This window comes from Schistocerca nitens, chromosome 6 (genome assembly GCF_023898315.1).
Source record: "Schistocerca nitens isolate TAMUIC-IGC-003100 chromosome 6, iqSchNite1.1, whole genome shotgun sequence".
Lineage (NCBI taxonomy): Eukaryota > Metazoa > Arthropoda > Insecta > Orthoptera > Acrididae > Schistocerca > Schistocerca nitens.
In genome coordinates this window covers 689,830,373-689,852,182 of record NC_064619.1, presented here as the reverse complement: position 1 = coordinate 689,852,182, position 21,810 = coordinate 689,830,373, and the positions used below count along the sequence as shown (strand labels likewise).

The 21,810-nt window shown below is 41.9% G+C and overlaps 1 protein-coding gene across 1 annotated transcript in view; it reads left to right on the top strand.

Moving 5' to 3' along the window:
- Positions 1-21,810, top strand: part of LOC126263571 (Down syndrome cell adhesion molecule-like protein Dscam2) — a 371,182-nt gene that overhangs the window by 273,966 nt on the left and 75,406 nt on the right. Inside the window, exons 22-25 of the mRNA XM_049960663.1 lie at positions 711-850; positions 3,921-4,077; positions 7,196-7,344; positions 7,422-7,542. Of these exons, the coding sequence (XP_049816620.1) occupies positions 711-850; positions 3,921-4,077; positions 7,196-7,344; positions 7,422-7,542 (567 nt within the window). The remainder of the gene's footprint in view (positions 1-710; positions 851-3,920; positions 4,078-7,195; positions 7,345-7,421; positions 7,543-21,810) is intronic.

Below are 21,810 nucleotides of genomic sequence, written 5' to 3'. Positions count from 1 at the left end.
GGGAAACAATACTGTGAATTTATCATGTTAAATTAAACCTCACTATGCAGTATTTTATTTTATTTTATTTTATTTTTTTCAAAAATATTTGACTTTGGTTCAGTAGTCAAGCAATAGTTGCCGTAAACTTTCTGTAATTTACTGCGACTATGGCTTGGCTACTGTACTGAAGTCAAATAAATCTGAAAAAACTTATGTTTAGTCGCATTCCTTAAGACGATCATGTCTAATTACGTAATCTCTAGCATTTCTAACCTGAGATAGTTTACTCATTAGATCTAACAACTAGTCATCCTGTTAATGCTAGATGAAAAACTGAAGTAGATGGAACATTCATTATATCTATACAGTCATTGAAAATGAAGCTGTAGCTCTGAAATGTGTTGGACAGTAACTAAAAAATAAAAATATTGTGACTGAAGACAGAATGTTATTAATTAATATATCCCCAACCTAGAAATTACAGTCGTGGACAACCTATGACTTAATGTCTATTAATAACATTAAAACAATCCTGCCATTAAATTCACATACCAATTTTGAGTGGTTTTTTCTGTAATAATAAACCAAATTAACATACCTTCATTTGACATTTTTGTATTAAAATAACTTTTATTGCTATCTTATCAAAAGGTTTACCTGTGTTTCATGAAACAACAAATTATACAATTTTTGAATGCTAAGGAGAAATGTGTTTGTTTTATTGGCAGTTCCATCTGCACCAGCTGATATTAAGGCAGTGGTGAGCTCATCAAATAAGATCCTTGTCTCATGGTTGCCTCCACAGCGACGCAATGGAAAACTTACTGGTTACACATTTTACATGGGGATTATAGAAGATGGCAAAGAGGTATGGAACTGAAAACAAAGATATCTATGTACTACAGTAAAAACTTTACAAAAGTAATTCTGATACAAATTCATCATTTCTTGAAAAACTACCAAAATTTTAGCTGACATGAAGATGTCTCTGATATGCGTAAAAATATCAGAGTAAATGTGAAAATAATTGCGCCATTTCTAGAAAATACATTTTATTTACAGCTTTAAGATGTAAATCATATTTCATTCTACATGAATGCATGATGTGATTCAAAATTATATAACATTCATGAGCTGATTGTTTAAGAAATAAGACAGAATGCAGAGTAACAATCTGCTCTAACATTAGTGACATTGGCAGATGTTCATAGTCGATAGGACCATGTTTTGCCATAAGACAACCATATTTGCATGTTGCTTTTTAAAGTCTTTAGTCTGTAAACACAGACTAATTTTATCCAGTTTTTTACTTATTTATTTATTTTTTTAATTTATTTATTTGCTATACATGATAACTAAAAGCTGTATTAAAAGACCAATTTAAATTACAGTGGATGTCTGTACTAGCAACAGACAGTTACTAAAAAATTAATGTCAGGAGGGAGGCCGATCACCGAAAGAGACAGTAAGTTGCAAATTATAGGGTTAGATTACATTTTTGTGTGAGCTAGCCATACAGAATACAAATATTCATTGTGAACTATCAAAAAATGCTGAAAAACTCTTCAGGTATGCATACTGTTTCTCACATATTTCATCCAACATTGGTTAGTGTTTAATTCCATAAAATCATGCTGGTATTTCTCTAGTTATTATCCACATCCTTCTGTAAGTGATCATTCCACTTGTTTATCTACCTTTCTGAAGGTTTCAATATAATAGAGGGAAACATTCCACGTGGGAAAAATATATCTAAAAACAAAGATGATGTGACTTACCAAACGAAAGCCCTGGCAGGTCGATAGACACACAAACAAACACAAACATACACACAAAATTCAAGCTTGTACAATCTGTTGCCTCATCAGGAAAGAGGGAAGGAGAGGGAAAGACGAAAGGATGTGGGTTTTAAGGGAGAGGGTGAAGAGTCATTCCAATCCCGGGAGTGGAAAGACTTACCTTAGGGGGGAAAAAAGGACGGGTATACACTCGCGCACACACACACACATATCCATCCACACATATACAGACACAAGCAGACATATCATTTCTGAACTTAGTTGAGTGATGCTACGTTTATGTATTCCAGCCACATTGGTAATTCATATACTATTTTTATTTTTCATGTATTTATTTATTACGCAAGACAGGACTCATGGGTGCTTTGTAAGCAGCCTCTTTTGTTTGCTTCATGCATTGCCTTTTTGATACCCAAACACATTTCATTCAACATTTCTCCACCTACAGGCATTTTCTTTGTTTTACAGCTGTTATATAAAGATTTCTGTTTGTTTAAAAATTCCTTTATAGTGGCCACATGCAATGGAGGATCCCTCCCATCATGAATTGTCCTATTAGGTACATACCAAGATAGTGGTTAGTAACTACTTTTCTAGAACTGACTCACAGTTCCACTACATGGTCCTGCCAGAGCTAAAGGTTTCAACTTCCTCAGTGAGTTGCTCCTAGTGTCTTTATCCAGTTTACTGAATATATACAGCCAGGGTTGTCACAGGTTCTGGAAATCAGGGAATAACAGGGAATTTCAAATGTGTCAGGGAAATAGCAGGGAAATTTGGAAAAAAAACCTGGAAAAATCTTATTTTTGTCTCAGTAGATGAAATGGTTAGTTTACTGAGGTGTCACGCATCATCACTGGCTGCTTCCCTACTCCTTCATTACTACTGCTTCTCCCCTTCCTACCACTCCCCTCAACTTGCAGTCAGTTCTGCCACCACTTCTTGCCACTAGCCTAGCGGCAGCTGATGAGAGGCAGGGAGGCATGAGAAGTGGTTTGTTTGAATCTGATTCTCAGAGACTGTAAATGCAGCCTCTGGAGATGGTGGTCGTGTGTGCATGAGTTGTCTGAGTGATTGTGTGCATGTGTGTGTGCTCTCGTTTTCTGACAAGAGCTATGGCTGAAAATTTGGTTGTGAAAGTCTGATTGCCTTTTCTACATGCCTGTCTGCAGTTCTCCCTTGTCCCCGTGTCCTCTGCACTAGATCTACCACTGACAGTCACAGTTAAGTGAGTATTCAGTGATAGTTCATTTATTTCCTGCAGAGGAGACAGTATCCACAAGAGAAGATAGTGCTTGAGATGTCTTTGGTATCCCTGGCACACAAGTCTCAAAAATTTGCATAAAATGTCTGTTCGCCACAGCTTTCAATCTCATTGACAGCAGTCAGGACAATTTCTAGCTACTCATGATCACCAGCTTATTCATATTTTCCCTGAGAACAGCATTCACAATGAGGCTACATTGTGGCTGGTGCAAAGTTCGTTTGAACAGTAAACAAATAGATTAAGTCAACCTTGCCCAACTATCTCCAGCAATTTAAATGTAAAGCAACAATAAACAGGAGCATAAAAATAAAAACAACAATAATAACAAGCTCACTGTAAAGGTCTGTTCAAAACATTGGAAATTTTAATGACACCATGTGAATAAATTTACCAATCAGTTATGCATATGAAAAAGAAACTTCATAGCTACTGAACAAAAACCTCTGTCCATGACCAGAGAATGAGGTGTAAACAGAACCAAAATGACAGATACTGAGACAAGCGACTGAGAACATAAACTCAACTAATCTCCTGCAACAATGGACAGACAGTTGGACTGGATGGGATACTTACACTTTCTGCATACTGTGTAACTGCTTTAGTGGTTATATACAAGTTAAAAGTGTATTTCATCTATAAATTTGAATTTTTCTGATGAACTGTGCATCGTATAGTTATAATATGATTTGTTCTTCTTGTATTTCACTATTTCCAGAAAAAAGAAAGCACCAGTTTTCCATTATGTGTTCACTTTCAGTATTAAGATCCAAATTATTGGGTAGTGAAATATTATAAACACTTAATTGATGTCTATAATTTGATAGAGATTAGTGTCACTTGTTGTTTAACCATGGAAAAAATTAATATTCTAGGAAGGAACCCACAAACGAATTCTAAATCCTCAGAATGAAGTCCATGAGACGGATAAACTAAAGGAAGGTGCCACATATCAGTTTTGGGTAACAGCATCAACTGCAGTTGGTGAAGGTGAAAGTACTAGAGTTGTAACAATAACACCATCTAACAAGGGTAAGTGTAAACTTTATAACAAATAAAACATCACAGACAATAGGTTCGTTTTTGTACTGTAGATGAAACTAACTTTATTAATGTCAGTGGTTTGTTCCCAAGCAATGCTACACACAGATTCAACCAGTGACTAGCCATCACATAGTTATCAGTAATACAAGCATGGTCTGAAACTCTCATAAGCCATTCAGTACCAAGCTACAACAATAGTGAGCAACCAGTGCTCAATACACAACCCATACATAAAAAGTTCCGGACAAGTCACAGTCATACACAATACTAACTGGACAATAAGTTATTAACACTGCACTGGTACTGTCTGCTTATGGTCATTCCTTAATACCAGCTCATAATCAATGGGACTGCCCACAGAACTCACTATTGGGGGTATTCTATGGGAGGTTCTGGACATACTCAGTGGCAATGCCATCTGTAAGTTGGCTGATGAATATTTGTCTGTCATCATTGTGCCAACAGACACAACCCAGCTCGCGCTATTCGTCCATGAGACTCAGAGGGCCATAGACACGGGTTCACAGGTAGATACCATGTTTCTTGACTTCCGCAAGGCGTTCGATACAGTTCCCCACAGTCGTTTAATGAACAAAATAAGAGCATATGGACTATCAGACCAATTGTGTGATTGGATTGAAGAGTTCCTAGATAACAGAACACAGCATGTCATTCTCAATGGAGAGAAGTCTTCTGAAGTAAGAGTGATTTCAGGTGTGCCGCAGGGGAGTGTCGTAGGACCGTTGCTATTCACAATATACATAAATGACCTTGTGGATGACATCGGAAGTTCACTGAGGCTTTTTGCGGATGATGCTGTGGTATATCGAGAGGTTGTAACAATGGAAAATTGTACTGAAACGCAGGAGGATCTGCAGCGAATTGACGCATGGTGCAGGGAATGGCAATTGAATCTCAATGTAGACAAGTGTAATGTGCTGCGAATACATAGAAAGATAGATCCCTTATCATTTAGCTACAATATAGCAGGTCAGCAACTGGAAGCAGTTACTTCCATAAATTATCTGGGAGTACGCATTAGGAGTGATTTAAAATGGAATGATCATATAAAGTTGATCATTGGCAAAGCAGATACCAGACTGAGATTCATTGGAAGAATCCTAAGGAAATGCAATCCGAAAACAAAGAAGTAGGTTACAGTACGCTTGTTCGCCCACTGCTTGAATACTGCTCAGCAGTGTGGGATCCGTACCAGATAGGGTTGATAGAAGAGATAGAGAAGATCCAACGGAGAGCAGCGCGCTTCGCTACAGGATCATTTAGTAATCATGAAAGCATTACGGAGATGATAGATAAACTCCAGTGGAAGACTCTGCAGGAGAGACGCTCAGTAGCTCGGTACGGGCTTTTGTTGAAGTTTTGAGAACATACCTTCACCGAAGAGTCAAGCAGTATATTGCTCCCTCCTATGTATATCTCGTGAAGAGACCATGAGGATAAAATCAGAGAGATTAGAGCCCACACAGAAGCATACCGACAATCCTTCTTTCCACAAACAATACGAGACTGGAATAGAAGGGAGAACTGATAGAGGTACTCAAGGTACCCTCCGCCACACACCGTCAGGTGGCTTGCGGAGTATGGATGTAGATGTAGATGAACAGACAACAGTAGGAATTTCTCTCCCTAAAGCATATTTATAGGTCCTAACCTGAAGAAGATCTTTCTTAAATGAGCCAAGAAGTACAAATACAATAGCAGATAGATGTAGCTATAGTAAAATGTTTTAGTATGGCATAAATCAACTAACTATGGTTAATGTTTATCCACTTATGTTGTTGTTGTTGTTGTTGTCTGCAGTCCTGAGACTGGTTTGATGCAGCTCTCCATGCTACTCTATCATGTGCAAGCCACTTATGTTATTATTTTTAAAAAAATATTGGCTGTTTTCTCCTGCGATCAAATTGTACATATAATTATTGTAAACATATTAAGAAGCAAAATGAAACTATTTTGTATCAAAGGAAAATTTTAACAAGAAAACTAACAAATATGAGACAGAATTGGTGGCTAATACATACCTCCAGGAGGAAAAACGTTTAGTACTGCCAATCGATACTCATAAAAGTAAAGTAAAAGTAATGACATCATCTAGCTTTCAGAACTATTAGTTCCATCCTAAGAGAGGAGGGGGAGAGAGAGACAGAGTGGTGAAGGATAAAAAAGAAATGAAAGTCACTCAGGCACCAGGATTAGATGGACCCAAGTGACAAGGATGAGAGTAGACAAAGGTGAAACTTCATCTCTGGGATGTGGGAAGAAGTCAAAAATGCACATTTTATTTCATTTGAGTGTAATACTGTGAAAAGAGGTAACATTATGAAAGAGTATTGTATTACGTTGCTAATTTTAATTATAAAATAACCTAAAACTCTAAGTTTTTAAAGAGTTTTTGTGAAGATACTCTTCAATGGAGGCCCAACAAAAAGTTCTTTCATTCAGTCTTAAAGTCTATTACGTTTTCTATATCATATTTAATTTTGCTGTGGCAGGTTGTTGAATATATATGTACCCATGTATCTGACATTAACCCTTTGAAGCCTTTGTAGAACTTGCTTTTGATCATGTTTAATAAGTCTGAATATTATTTTTAGCTAAGTCTGAATATTATTTTTAGCTGTTAAATGCAAAACACATTGTATGAAAAGTACCAGATTAAATATAAGCAGCAGCCATTTTAACAGTTGTCAATGGTTTCTGTATGGAATGTCATTTCTATACTAAAGAAAAACTGCATTTGTTTATAAATTAAAATTTGCCAGTATCACTTTTTTAAAACATTTCTGAGAATCATTTTAGTATGCTGGTGCAGAAAACTTTGCTTCTGTGGATGACTGTGTGAAATGTTCCATGATCACTATCTAAATCATCTTGTGATTTAATAACTTTTTGTTACATTCACATGTTTACAACTTAAGTGCTGAAGCACAAGCACATCTTAACCTTACATTATTTGTATGCTCAAGTGTGACTGCACACATAAGACATTTACACAGAGCTGCTATTTTATTAGGAATAAAAACTGCATCACTGACATGGTTCCATAGCTATACGAACTTACAAGAAGACAATGTTTTTATTGCAGTCCCAGCACGGATAGTTTCATTCAGTCGTACAATTATCACTCCTTGGAAGCAAGATATAAATCTTCCATGTAGGAAAGTTGGTGCTCCTACTCCTCAGTTTACGTGGCGTGTGTATGACAAAGTATTAGAACCAAATGGAAGGAAGCAGGTAAACTTAACAACAAATGTTCATTGTTTAAACCCACCTACATTTATTACTGAACTTTTTTTTCATGTATGTTGCAGGTAAACAAGAATGGTTCCCTTGTAATAAAAGATATTCAGCGCACTGATGAAGGGAATTATACATGCTCAGTGGAGAACCAGCATGGGAAAGATGAAATTGTTTACTCAGTTCATGTGAGAGGTAAATCAGTGTTTCTAAATACAATACATGATGAATTAAAACATTTCTATGGAGTGGAGGAAAAACTTATTTTAAACATTGCTTTGGTTGCATCTGACATTTGCTTTCCATAAAAGATAGTTGTAGGGAAATGCAAGAAATCATTATCATTGATAAAGGAGTCACAGTAAACAGCACTGATTCTCACTGTAGAATAATGAGTAAGCTTTATTCACTAAATGGATTCAAAAATGTGATTAATAATGCACACAGATCACAAGAAGAAGGTGGTCTCTGTACCACACTGAGTTCATTGTGTAACTCGCAGATTGCAGCACAGTGTAAACAACTTGACACTGTGCCAAATATGACTGTAAAAGTGTAACACTATTTACGACTATCAGAGAAACAAACAAAACAAAACAAAACATTTTAAATTGATTATTAAACACACCCTCTGCAATTGACCAATGTTTAACACTTTCATTGTCTTTTGTGTCTAATATGTTAAATATTGACAACAGAAAGTAGCTGACTTAGTTTATCGGAGTTGCTCCTGCTCACTGGCTTGATCAGAATATCTGCTTTTCTGACCTGCAGAGCTGACATGTTCCTGGTTGAAGATGCCCAAGGTGAATTTTCCTTGTATAAAGTGATACTTCTCATCAATGACTTTTGTTCACTAATGATGCTCAAAGTTCTTGAGCAACCAGATGGCACTTTGACAGCCCATGTACAAGGTGGTAGTTATTCTTTTAGCCTCTTAATATTTTTCAAAATTGACTGGATGCACATGGTTTCTTTTACAGCTTGACAGGAAGCTACACATTCTGTTTCTGTTGCTGACAAGACTACCTACCACCTTCTGACTCTGTGAGATCCAAGTTGTAGTAACTTCACCAAGTTTAACAACAAAACCTGTGGTTGATTTCCAAGTACAAATAAACCCCTGCATAGTCTGAATCATTTAGAACAGACAAACAATTATCCTAACTTCTTGAGTAATATAAGCTGTAAGAGACTGTTCCCTTTAGGTAGTTTAAAGTTCTCTTCTCAACTTTCCAGAGTGTCTTATTCTGGTTTTCTGAGGTGCTGACTAGCTTTGTGCAGTGCAAAAGTAATGTTGAGTCACAGCTCAGGGTACTCTTGACCACAATCAGCAGGTATTGCCACACCATTGACATTTGCCATGTTGTACTCTTCCAGCATAGCCCTCACACATGCTTAATGATTTATGAAGACAGAGCTATCTTGAAACTACTATGTTTGCAAACTGAGGTAGTTACATCAAATTCCTACTCCAAATTATTCAGCAACAGATTGATGACTTCTCTAGATTCTGGTACAACCAGGCCATTATTAGCGTGAATAGCTATGGTGGTCATTCACAGAAAATGCAGGGATCTACGTCTATTGCCATCTGGCCAAATTTGTTTAGTACACTGATGAATTGTTGATTCTGTACACTAGATGCTTGTTTGAGTACATGCATACTTTTCTCCAGCTTGCATATTCTTTTGGTACCATTCTCATGTGCAGGGTAGTCAGAAACAGGCTGAAAATCTTGTAAGGGTGTTGCAGAGTAGGTTGTGCTGAGAAAGAATTGTTAAGGAAAAAATTCAGTACATTATACTGTTTCCAAGTTATTTTGCATTTAAGTTAGGCAATCAAACCACTGTGTGTGCAAATTCTAGTGTACTCCCAGAAACAGTGTCACTAAGTATGCTCTTCATTTGGTTTCCTAAAACTGAACAAGAGAGTGATACAAAAATTGGACATGGAATGATAGTAAGGACTGAAGCCAAGTCAAAGATTCAGTTGTCTCATGCCCTGTCATTTATGCTATGAGAACAGCTGACACTAATTGTATCTGGCAAGCTGGTTGAATTTGCATGCACAGTGACATGACTGGCTAAATTGAATGCTAAACACTCAGAAATGGCCTAGAGCTCAATGCTAAACACTCAGAAATGTCCTAGTGTAACAAATCTTTTCTTAAAAATGATCACTCAGCACAATCTTCCATGCAACACCCTACAAGCTTTCCAGACTATTTCTGACCACCCTGTGTTTCTAGGTATTGACTTCACTGCGTTAAGGTCAGTTTCAATATCGAGCAGTCACATGTCCATATCTTAGGATGCTGTGATAGAGAAGATTATTCTTATGGAGTCACATCGTACCATTGGGCCGAAGGTTTCAGAATAGTCCATGCCATGCCTCTTTTGAAATCATCTAACACCAAGTCAAGTTTTAAATCTATCCCTAGTTCCATCTGTTTTCCTCTTCATTTCGAATATGTGTCTATTGTCACATATTTCTTGGTTTTTTGGCTTCAGTTACAATCATAGTTTTGTTAATATTAAGTGAATCATTTCTTCATGTATGGCCAATTTCGAATTTTTTGAGTTGTCACAGTCCATTGCGTCTTGGTATGAGATGGGTTCATAACACTGTATCACTTATGCAGAGTTTACATTGCAGTTGGCATATCTAATGGGCTTTTTGATGTTTGCCCTCTCTCATAGGTTTCTTCCTACTTGATTCACAGGTTCTGAGAAGTCTTCATTGACATTCCTTTTAGTAAAGATGCTTTCAGAATGTGGTTCTCCTTCAGATTCTTCTTCTGCCTGATTCAGGCTTTCTTCATGAGTTAATCAGTGGTTTCAGATATTAAGAATGCTTCATCCTCTTTATTGATAATTTTCTCAGCTTGACAGTTCTTGTACAATTTGTTCATGAAAGCAACATAATAATCTATTTGAATTTTATCTTCACAAAGGAACAAAACACAATACCCTTTTACCTCTAATCATATCCAACCAGAAAATCTTTTACATCTTTGGAATCACATTTCTGCTGTCTAGCGTTTGAGATGTGTGTAAATCATCTTTCTAAATATTCTCAGTTTGACCATGGCAGTTCAATCCAGTTCATAATTTATAAGGTCATTTCAGATAGACAATATTTGTGCTAGTTGTATTCAAAATATAAGTAGCCATGTTTGTGGCTTCAACCCATAATCGTGTTTGCAGTCCACTTGGATGAAGCGTTTATTGTCCTTGCAGTCTCCACCAAAGTTCTGTTCTCACATTCAGCTGCACTTGGAGACTGTAGGCCACTGATTTTTATGCATCATCCCTTGATTCTGCATTAATTAATTCTAGTCAATTATCAGTTCTTATCACTTGCTCAGTTTGCTTTCACTGATCTTTAAGAAATATTCCAGGTCTTTAGCCACTTCAGATTTATGTTTTAAGAAATACTCAGTTCGCCAAAGGAAATAGTCATTTTTTAAAAAAAGAAAGTCCTAAGAACCACCAATTGAATTAACTTGCATAAGGACACACAAATCACTGTGAATCAGGTCACCTGTATTTGTTGGCTGTGAATCACTTTAGCAGAAGGGCAACTTATGAATTTTACCCACAATGCTAAGCTTTTATCTTCTCTTTAAATTGAATTTGTCTCAATAGGAAAGGGAATGGTAAACTGGCAGGGTTGTTAGGGAAATCCGTAAGGGGTGACACTAGTACTCATGGATGTGCCTCTTTTTTAGACTAATATCAGTGTCCAATGAGAAGTTCAGGCAGTCAGGTGCTAAAGAGGTCCAAAACTCACAAAATTCTCACAACAGGAAAGTAAATGATGATGTTACCATATTTAATCAAAATATTAGTGGATTAAAGAAAAAAGTAGATTCTCACAAAAGTAAAGGAAAAAATAATGTTACCATTTTGTACCAAAATGTCCCGGGATTGAAGAATAAAGTAGATGAGCTCCTGGTTTGTTTAGATGACATTGAATCTTATAATGTAATAGATATACTATGTCTGTCTGAGCATTACATTGTGTCTGATATGGAAAAGGTAAATATCAGTGGTTATAAACTAGCTGCACGTAAGAGTAGAAAGAACAAGGTGAGAGGAGGAGTTGCCATATATGTCAAAAGTTATCACTGTGTAGAAAGCTTAGATACAAAAAAGTTTTGTCTAGAGCAACGTATAGCTTAAACTGAAGGAGGGCTCTTTTATAATTGTAACAGTATATAGGTCCCCTCCAGGAAACTTTCATTTATTCCTGGAAAACTTGGATGCCTTGTTGTGCTATCTGTCAGATAGGGGAAAGCAAATTATTATTTGTGGGAATGTCAGTGTTGATTCACTGAAAGAGTGTAATACGAAGAATGACCTTGAAGTCTTGCTCGGTTCTTTCAATTTGACATCTGTCATTAATTTTCCTACTCGGGTAGTAAAGGACAGCAGCACATTGATAGATAACACTTTTATAGACCAAGACAGGTTTAAAAACATAAATTCTTGTCCTGTTGAGAATGGCCTTTCTGATCATGATGCTCAGCTAGTTACAGTATATGACACAGCTCCATTCAGTAATTCAAAACTACCCTCCAAAGTTGTGCGTTCAATTAATGACTCAACAATTAGAAATTTCAGAGAAAATCTTAGCAGTTAGACTGGGATGAAGTGTAAAAGGAACCGGATGCTAATTTAAAATATAACTTATTTCATGATACACTTGTAAGTGAATTTGAAAACTGTTTGCCCAAGAAAGTAGTTAAATCTAATTATAAGAAACCATGAAAAAAACCTTGGCTTACTAAAGGAATGAAAATATCTTGTAACCACAAAAGGGAACTGTATCTAACAACAAGAAAGAGTAATGACCCAGAAACAGCCAAATATTATAAAAACTACTGTGCTACATTAAGAAAGGTTATTAAAAAGTCCACAAGCATGTGCATCATGTCTGGTAACAAAATCAAAACAATTTGGAATATTGTTACAAGGGAGACAGGGCAACCAAGAGTACAGGATGACGGCACCACCATCAAAGTGAATGGAAACTTGACAAACAACAAGCTGGAAGTCGAAAACATCTTGAATAATCATTTTTTAAATGTTGTAGAGAAAATAGGATCTAAATGTTCATTAGAAGAAGCAAGGCAGTTAATGGAAGAGGCCTTACCCACAACATTTGATCCAATTGAAATTCTACCCACCTCTCCTCCTGAAATTAGGAAGATAGTAAACTCTCTCAAGAATAAAAGCTCACATGTAATTGATGGCATTTCCAGCAGGATAATAAAAGCTTGTTCCCAAGAAATAAGTGGGATTCTTAGCCACATATGTAATATGTTGTGACAGTGCCATGACATTTAACAGTGCCGCCACGACAGTACGCGCAAACGGCGATAGAGGTGCTCCGCAACTCGGTTGAGCACGGGAGCGCCACCTAGCTATGAACGGCGCCGGCTGCACGTCATGGCACGGCAGTCGAATGAGAGATACTGAGTAGTTATCATGTAACCAGCTATTGTTTCTAAGTGAGTGTGTTTGAATATCCACGCAATTATTGGTGATTAAAGGTTATAACACTTTTTGGTGACGAGGTCGGGATATTTTCACTGCGTTGTGGATTTGTGTGTTCGTGACGGGGCAGACATGGAACAGCATATGCAAGCGCTCATTGAACAACAAACACAGCTGACGGCTGCTATTCAGGCGTTATCGATGTCGCTTACTCATTGTCTGTCTTCCTCTTCTCCACCTCCATTCCCTCCTTATAATGAGGCCACTGAAGACTGAGAGGATTATGAGAAGCGTTTACGGCAACACTTCTTGGCTTTCGGCGTTGTTGACACTTCTATGTGTAAGTCGTTATTTCTATCTTGGATTTCCCCACGGATCTATCAGCTACTATCTCAGTTAGCCCCTCTGCGGGAACCTGCCTCCCTGTCCTTCCAAGAAATGTGTGACTTATTGTCTAACTATTACCGCAAAACCACCCACGTCATTGCCGCCCGCGTGGCGTTCTACCGGTGTCGTAAACAGCCCCGTCAATCTTACCGGGCTTGGGCGGCGGAACTACACGGTCTGAGTAGGAAATGTCAGTTTGTCACGGACACTCATCATGAGTCTTATGCTGATTCAATGGTTAGGGATGCTATTCTACGGCTTGCTCCTGATAAAGAAGTTCGGCAATGTGCCCTAAAACTGCCAAACCCGTCATTGTCGGAAGTTCTAAGCATTGCTCAATCCTTTAAAGTGTCTCACGCTGCTGGTGCGCAAATAGACGCGTGGTGTGATGTAGGCGCTGTACAGTCAACTTTCGACATGGACAATTTGCCTGTTTCACAGGAGAACGAAGATGTGGCGGCGGTTCACACGCGTAAACGACGTCGCGTTGGGCCGCAACGCTCGCAGAGAAAACAGCAACCACAGAAGCAGGTTCGTTCCGCACTTCCTTCTTGTCCACGTTGTTTCGTACAGCATGACAGAGCCGCGTGTCCAAAACGTTGGGCCACGTGTAATTTGTGTAGGAAAAAAGGCCACATTGCTTCTGTGTGTCAGTCCCTAAAGTTCCTGTCAACGAGGACGAGGCATCGGACATGGATGTTAACTGTGAGCTTTCTCAAACAAATAAGTTGTTTGTTACTGTTCGTGTTCTGGATAAAGACATTCGCATGCAAGTGGACACTGGCTCTGCAGTAACTCTCATTAATTCTCGCACGTATTTGGAGTTGGGCTCCCCTCCCTTGTCTCCAGTTATGCGAAATCTGAGAACTTATAATAAACAGAAATTTCCTATCATTGGCCAGTTTGATGCTTCCACTGCCTACAAGTCTGTTGTTAGGCCCCTCATGTTTTATGTGGTGGATCATGCGGGCACTGAAAACCTGTTCGGTTATGATGCTTTCCAGTTGTTCGGGTTCTCCATTGATGATGATGTGCACCTCATATCTGAGGATATTCCGTATCAACAGCTGGATGGATTGTGTTCTGAATTTTCGTCCATGTTCTCTGCTGGGTCATGCCAAGGATTTTGAAGCCCACATTACTCTTAAACCTACATCTCGCCCTAAGCTTTTCCGGGCACGCCCTATTCCGGTGGCATTGCGTGCACCTGTCAAGGCTGAGATGGACAGGTTAACAGCTTCAGGGATTCTCCTTCCTGTTACCTCCAGCGAATGGGCATCGCCAATCGTGGTGGTTTCTAAACCAAATGGGAGTCTGCGATTGTGTGGTGATTTTAAAGCCACCGTCAACACTCAGAGCCTCATTGACACTTATCCTCTTCCCCGTCCTGAGGAGTTATTTACCAAGCTCGCTGGGGGCCAGTTCTTTTCCAAACTTGACTTATCGGAGGTGTACCATCAGTTGCCGAAGGATGCTTCTTCCAAGGAATTTCTCGTTATCAACACTCCTTGTGGGTTGTATCAGTACCAGCGGTCACCATTTGGCGTCGCTAGTGCGTCGGCCATTTTTCAGCGGTTTTTGGAACAGCTCACGGCTTCCGTTCATGGCTGCATCAACTATCTGGATGACATTGTTGTCATGGGGGCCTCCACTGAGGAGCACCTTCGCAATTTGTGTTCACTGTTTCGGGTTTTGCATTCGGCTGGGTTGAAGTGCAATCTCGACAAGTCACAGTTCTTCCAACCCTCCATTGTGTATCTTGGTTTCCACTTGTCCCGTGAGGGTATACGTCCTCTACGTCAGCACGTTGCGGCCATTAACGCTCTACCCCGGCCATCTACGGTCAAAGAGCTTCAGGCGTTTCTAGGCAAGATTGCTTATTATCACAAATTCGTTCCATCTGCGGCGGCGGTAGCTCATCTTCTGCATCAGCTGTTACGCAAAAACGTCCCTTTCTGTTGGTCCGACGAGTGTGAGCAGGCTTTTGTCCGCCTGAAGGCTCATTTGCAGCCGGCACCTTGTCTTGCCACATTCCATCCAGGTCAGCACTTGGTTCAGGCGACTGACACGTCACAGTATGGCCTAGGGGCTGTTCTCGCCCATCGGTATGAGGATGGGTCGGAACGACCCATCGCCTATGCTTCCAAGACCCTCAACGATGTGCAACGGCGTTACTCTCAAATTGAAAAAGACGCGCTCGCTATCATTTATGCTCTAAAAAAGTTCAGCGTTTTTTTGTATGGTTCTAAGTTTCACCTCATCACTGACCACAAGCTGCTGGTCTCTCTGTTCAGCCCCTCGGTGTCGCTTCCGGATAAGGCAGCTCACCGCCTGCAACGTTGGGCCTTATACTTGTCTTGTTTTCACTATGAGATTCACTATCGCCCCACGGCCCAGCACGCCAATGCTGACGCGTTGTAGTGTTTGCCGATGGGCCCCGACCCAGTTTTCGATCACGATGAACTACTCTGTTTCCACATTGATGAGGAAGAACGTCGTGGGGTCGAGGGTTCTCCACTTACAGGTTCGCAGGTCGCGTTGGCTACTGCATGGGACCCGGTCCTGCGTCAGGTGATCAGTTTTGTTCAACGGGGTTGGCCGGACAGGACCAAGGGCCGGGCATCGGATCCCCTTCGCAACTACCATGCCTTGCGCCTTCATCTGTCTGTTCGTGATGGTGTTGTTCTTCTGGCCACGGATGGCGCATCTCCGAGGGTCGTGGTGCCAGCCTCTCTTCGCAAAGACATTCTCAAATTGTTGCATGAAGGCCATTGGGGGATTTCTCGGACTAAGTCCCTGGCCCGCAGGCACGTTTATTGGCCCGATATTGATTCGGACATCGCCCACATGGTTGCTGCGTGTGGTCAGTGTGCTCAACAACTGGCTGCACCTCGTACAATGCCCTCTCCGTGGCATGATCCGGCGCAGCCATGGGTACGGGTGCACGCTGACTTTGCCGGCCCCTTCCTCGGTACTTATTGGCTACTGTTGATTGACGCCTTCTCGAAGTTTCCGTTTGTTGTTCGATGTCTGTCACCCACCACTGTGGCGACGACACTTGCTTTGTCCAAAATCTTTGCGCTAGAAGGTCTTCCATCCACGATCGCCACGGACAATGGCCCTCAGTTCTCTTCGCAGGCCTTCCGTGCTTTTTGTACTGGACAAGGGATTCATCATGTTACAGCACCGCCCTTCCATCCGCAATCGAATGGGGAGGTCGAGCGCATTGTCCGCACTTTCAAAAGCCAGATGCAAAAATTCCTTAGTGATTTTTCCACAGATGACGCTCTGCTGCAATTTCTGATTTCTTATCGCTTCACGCCTCTGGGTGATCGCAGCCCTGCTAAACTCTTGCATGGCCACCAACCGCGCACTCTACTGCACCTGCTTCACACTGTCAGGCCTTGTGCTGTGTCCCCTAGTGCGGGAAAATACTTGGTGGGCCCCGACGTGTGGGCACGAGGGTATGGATCTCGCCCTAAATGGATTCCAGGGGTGGTCAAGGCTCTTCGCGGCCGCCGGCTTTGTGAAATACGTATGGAAGATGGCATGGTTGTTCGCCATTACAACCAGATTTGCCCACGAGTGGTGGCCACGCCGGTGCCACCGCCCCTTCCTTTGCCTCCACCAGCCCGAGAAGCCAGTCCTGTCGCTGCTGCCGATCTACCGTACATGTTGATGCAGCCGACGTCGCTGCCGCTTCCGAGTACGCCGGAACCGGCCCCAGTCGCGACGCCGCCTTCTTAGAGACCCATCTCGCTGGAGCACACCCCCAGGTCCACGACACCTATGGATGCTGCTCCGGAGTTTTCACCCATCATCTCGTCCAGGAGGCACGTTCCACGCATGAGCTTCCATCCTGGACATTTTCGAACATACTCTCGTGTTTCTCCGCGGGATCTTCTCAGGGCCTCACAAGAGGCCATGGATGTCTCCGCACTGTCCATGTCTCCAAGGAAGTGAGTGTTTTTTTTTTTTCAAGGGGGGAAAAGTGTTGTGACAGTGCCACGACATTTAACAGTGCCACCATGACAGTACGCGCAAACGGCAATAGAGGCGCTCCGTAACTCGGCTGAGCGCGGGAGCGCCACCTAGCTACGAATGGTGCCGGCCGCGTGTCACAGCACGGCAGTTGAATGAGAGATACTGAGTTGTTATCATGTAACCAGCTATTGCTTCTAAGTGAGTGTGTTTGAATATCCACGCAATTATTGGTGATTAAAGGTTATAACATAATAGTTCTCTGAAGCAGGGTATTTTCCCAGATAGACTGAAGTATGCCATTGTTAAACCACTGCATAAAAAAGGGGATACATCTGATGTCAGCCGGCCGGAGTGGCCGAGCGGCTCTAGGGGCTACAGTCTGGATTTGCGTAACCGCTACGGTCGTAGGTTTGAATCCGGCCTCGGGCATGGATATGTGTGATGTCCTTTGGTTAGTTAGGTTTAAGTAGTTCTAAGTTCTAGGAGACTGATGACCTCAGAAGTTAAGTCCCATAGTGCTCAGAGCCATTTGAACCATTTGAACATCTGATGTCAACAACTATCACCAAATCTCTCTTCTGACCGCCTTATCCAAAATTCTTGAAACAGTAATGTATTGCACAGTAGCTTCACACCTTCGTAAAAATAAAGTTTTAACAAAATGTCAGTTTGGTTTCCAGAAGGGTTTTTTAACAGAAAATGCTATATATTTTCACTAATGAAATATTAAATGCTCTGAGTAACCGGAAGTCACCCGTTGGGATTTTTTGTGATCTATCAAAGACTTATGATTGTGTAAATCATGGAATATTTCTAGATAAGCTCAAGTAATGTGGTATGACAGTACTCAAATGGCTTAAATCATACCTAACTAGAAGAGTGCAGAAAGTTGAAATAAGCAGTTCACATAATATGCAAAAAACTGGTGATTTCTCAAACTGGAGAACAATGAAGAATGGGGTGCCACACATATGTGTGTGTGTGCGAGTGTATACCTGTCCTTTTTTCCCCCTAAGGTAAGTCTTTCCGCTCCCGGGATTGGAATGACTCCTTACCCTCTCCCTTAAAACCCACATCCTTTCGTCTTATATATATATAAAATATATATATATTAAATATGGAGATGTCTGCTTGTGTCTGTATATGTGTGGATGGATATGTGTGTGTGTGTGTGTGCGAGTGTATACCCATCCTTTTTTTCCCCTAAGGTAAGTCTTTCCGCTCCCGGGATTGGAATGACTCCTTACCCTCTCCCTTAAAACCCACATCCTTTTGTCTTTCCCTCTCCTTCCCTCTTTCCTGATGAGGCAACAGTTTGTTGCGAAAGCTTGAATTTTGTGTGTGTGTTTGTGTGTCTATCGACCTGCCAGCGCTTTCGTTCGGTAAGTCACATCATCTTTGTTTTTAGATATATTTTTCCTATGTGGAATGTTTCCCTCTATTAAAAAAATTCAAGCCTTCGCAACAAACCGCCGCCCCACCAGGAAAGAGGGAAGGAGAGGGAAAGACGAAAGGATGCGGGTCCCAAGGGAGAAGGCAAGGAGTCATTCCAATCCCGGGAGCGGAAAGACCCACCCTAGGGGGAAAAAAGGACAGGCACACACACACACACACACACACACACACACACACACACACACACACACAAGCAGACATATTTAAAGACAAAGAGTTTGGGCAGAGATGTCAGTCGAGGCAGAAGTGCAGAGGCAAAGATGTTGTTGAATGACAGGTGAGGTATGAGTGGCGGCAACTTGAAATTAGCGGAGATTGAGGCCTGGTGGATAACGAGAAGAGAGGATATATTGAAGAGCAAGTTCCCATCTCCGGAGCTCGGATAGGTTGGTGTTAGTGGGAAGTATCCAGATAACCCGGATGGTGTAACACTGCGCCAAGATGTGCTGGCCGTGCACCAAGGCATGTTTAGCCACAGGGTGATCCTCATTACCAACAAACACTGTCTGCCTGTGTCCATTCATGTGAATGGACAGTTTGTTGCTGGTCATTCCCACATAGAATGCATCACAGTGTAGGCAGGTCAGTTGGTATCACGTGGGTGCTTTCACACGTGGCTCTGCCTTTGATCATGTACACCTTCCGGGTTACAGGACTGGAGTAGGTGGTGGTGGGAGGGTGCATGGGACAGGTTTTACACCGGGGGCGGTTACAAGGATAGGAGCCAGAGGGTAGGGAAGGTGGTTTGGGGATTTCATAGGGATGAACTAACAGGTTACGAAGGTTAGGTGGACGGCGGAAAGACACTCTTGGTGGAGTGGGGAGGATTTCATGAAGGATGGATCTCATTTCAGGGCAGGATTTGAGGAAGTCGTATCCCTGCTGGAGAGCCACATTCAGAATCTGATCCAGTCCCGGAAAGTATCCTGTCACAAGTGGGGCACTTTTGTGGTTCTTCTGTGGGAGGTTCTGGGTTTGAGAGGATGAGGAAGTGGCTCTGGTTATTTGCTTCTGTACCAGGTTGGGAGGGTAGTTGCGGGATGCGAAAGCTGTTGTCAGGTTGTTGGTGTAATGCTTCAGGGATTCCGGACTGGAGCAGATTCGTTTGCCACGAAGACCTAGGCTGTAGGGAAGGGACCGTTTGATGTGGAATGGGTGGCAGCTGTCGTAATAGAGGTACTGTTGCTTGTTGGTGGGTTTGATGTGGACAGACGTGTTTAGCTGGCCATTGGACAGGTGGAGGTCAACATCAAGGAAAGTGGCATGGGATTTGGTGTAGGACCAGGTGAATCTGATGGAAACAAAGGAGTTGAGGTTGGAGAGGAAATTCTGGAGTTCTTCTTCACTGTGAGTCCAGATCATGAAGATGTCATCAATAAATCTGTACCAAAATTTGGGTTGGCAGGCCTGGGTAACCAAGAAGGCTTCCTCTAAGTGACCCATGAATAGGTTGGCGTACGAAGGGGCCATCCTGGTACCCATGGCTGTTCCCTTTAATTGTTGGTATGTCTGGTCTTCAAAAGTGAAGAAGTTGTGGGTCAGGATGAAGCTGGCTAAGGTAATGAGGAAAGAGGTTTTAGGTAGGGTGGCAGGTGATCGGCGTGAAAGGAAGTGCTCCATCGCAGCGAGGCCCTGGACGTGCGGGATATTTGTGTATAAGGAAGTGGCATCAATGGTTACAAGGATGGTTTCTGGGGGTAACGGATTGGGTAAGGATTCCAGGCGTTCGAGAAAGTGGTTGGTGTCTTTGATGAAGGATGGGAGACTGCATGTAATGGGTTGAAGGTGTTGATCTACGTAGGCAGAGATACGTTCTGTGGGGGCTTGGTAATCAGCTACAATGGGGCGGCCGGGATGATTGGGTTTGTGAATTTTAGGAAGAAGGTAGGGGTGCGGGGTGTCGGTGGGGTCAGGTGGTTGATGGAGTCAGGTGAAAGGTTTTGCAGGGGGCCTAAGGTTCTGAGGATTCCTTGAAGCTCCGCCTGGACATCAGGAATGGGATTACCTTGGCAAACTTTGTATGTGGTGTTGTCTGAAAGCTGACGCAGTCCCTCAGCCACATATTCCCGACAATCAAGTACCGCAGTCGTGGAACCCTTGTCCGCCGGAACAATGACGATGGACTGGTCAGCCTTCAGATCACGGATAGCCTGGGCTTCAGCAGTGGTGATGTTGGGAGTAGGATTAAGGTTTTTTAAGAAGGATTGAGAGGCAAGGCTGGAAGTCAGAAATTCCTGGAAGGTTTGGAGAGGGTGATTTTGAGGAAGAGGAGGTGGGTCCCACTGTGACGGAGGACGGAACTGTTCCAGGCAGGGTTCAATTTGGATAGTGTCTTGGGGAGTTGGATCATTAGGGGTAGGATTAGGATCATTTTTCTTCGTGGCAAAGTGATACTTCCAGCAGAGAGTACGAGTGTAGGACAGTAAATCTTTGACGAGGGCTGTTTGGTTGAATCTGGGTGTGGGGCTGAAGGTGAGGCCTTTGAATAGGACAGAGGTTTCGGATTCGGAGAGAGGTTTGGAGGAAAGGTTAACTACTGAATTAGGGTGTTGTGGTACCAGATTGTGTTGACTGGAATTTTGAGGTTTTGGAGGGAGTGGAGCTGGAAGTGGGAGATTGAGTAGATAGGAAATACTGGGTTTGTGCGCAATGAGAGGTGGTTGAGGTTTGCTGGAAAGGTTGTGAAGGGTGAGTGAGTTGCCTTTCCGGAGGTGGGAAACCAGGAGATTGGATAGTTTTTTGAGGTGAAGGGTGGCATGCTGCTCTAATTTGCGGTTGGCCTGTAGGAGGATGCTCTGAATAGCCGGTGTGGATGTGGGAGAGGAAGGATTGAGGACTTTTATTAAGGATAGGAGTTGACGGGTGTGTTCATTGGCTGAGTTGATGTGTAGGTGAAGGATTAGGTGGGTGAGGGCAATGGATTGTTCAGTTTGGAACTGGTATAGGGACTGATGGAAAGAAGGGTTGCAGCCAGAGATGGGAACTTTAAGTGTGAGGCCTTTGGGGGTTATGCCAAATGTCAGACAAGCCTGGGAAAATAAAATATGCGAGCGTAATCTGGCTAGGGTGAAGGCATGTTTGCGGAGGGAATGTAAATACAACTTAATGGGGTCGTTGTGGGGGTGTTGTGAGG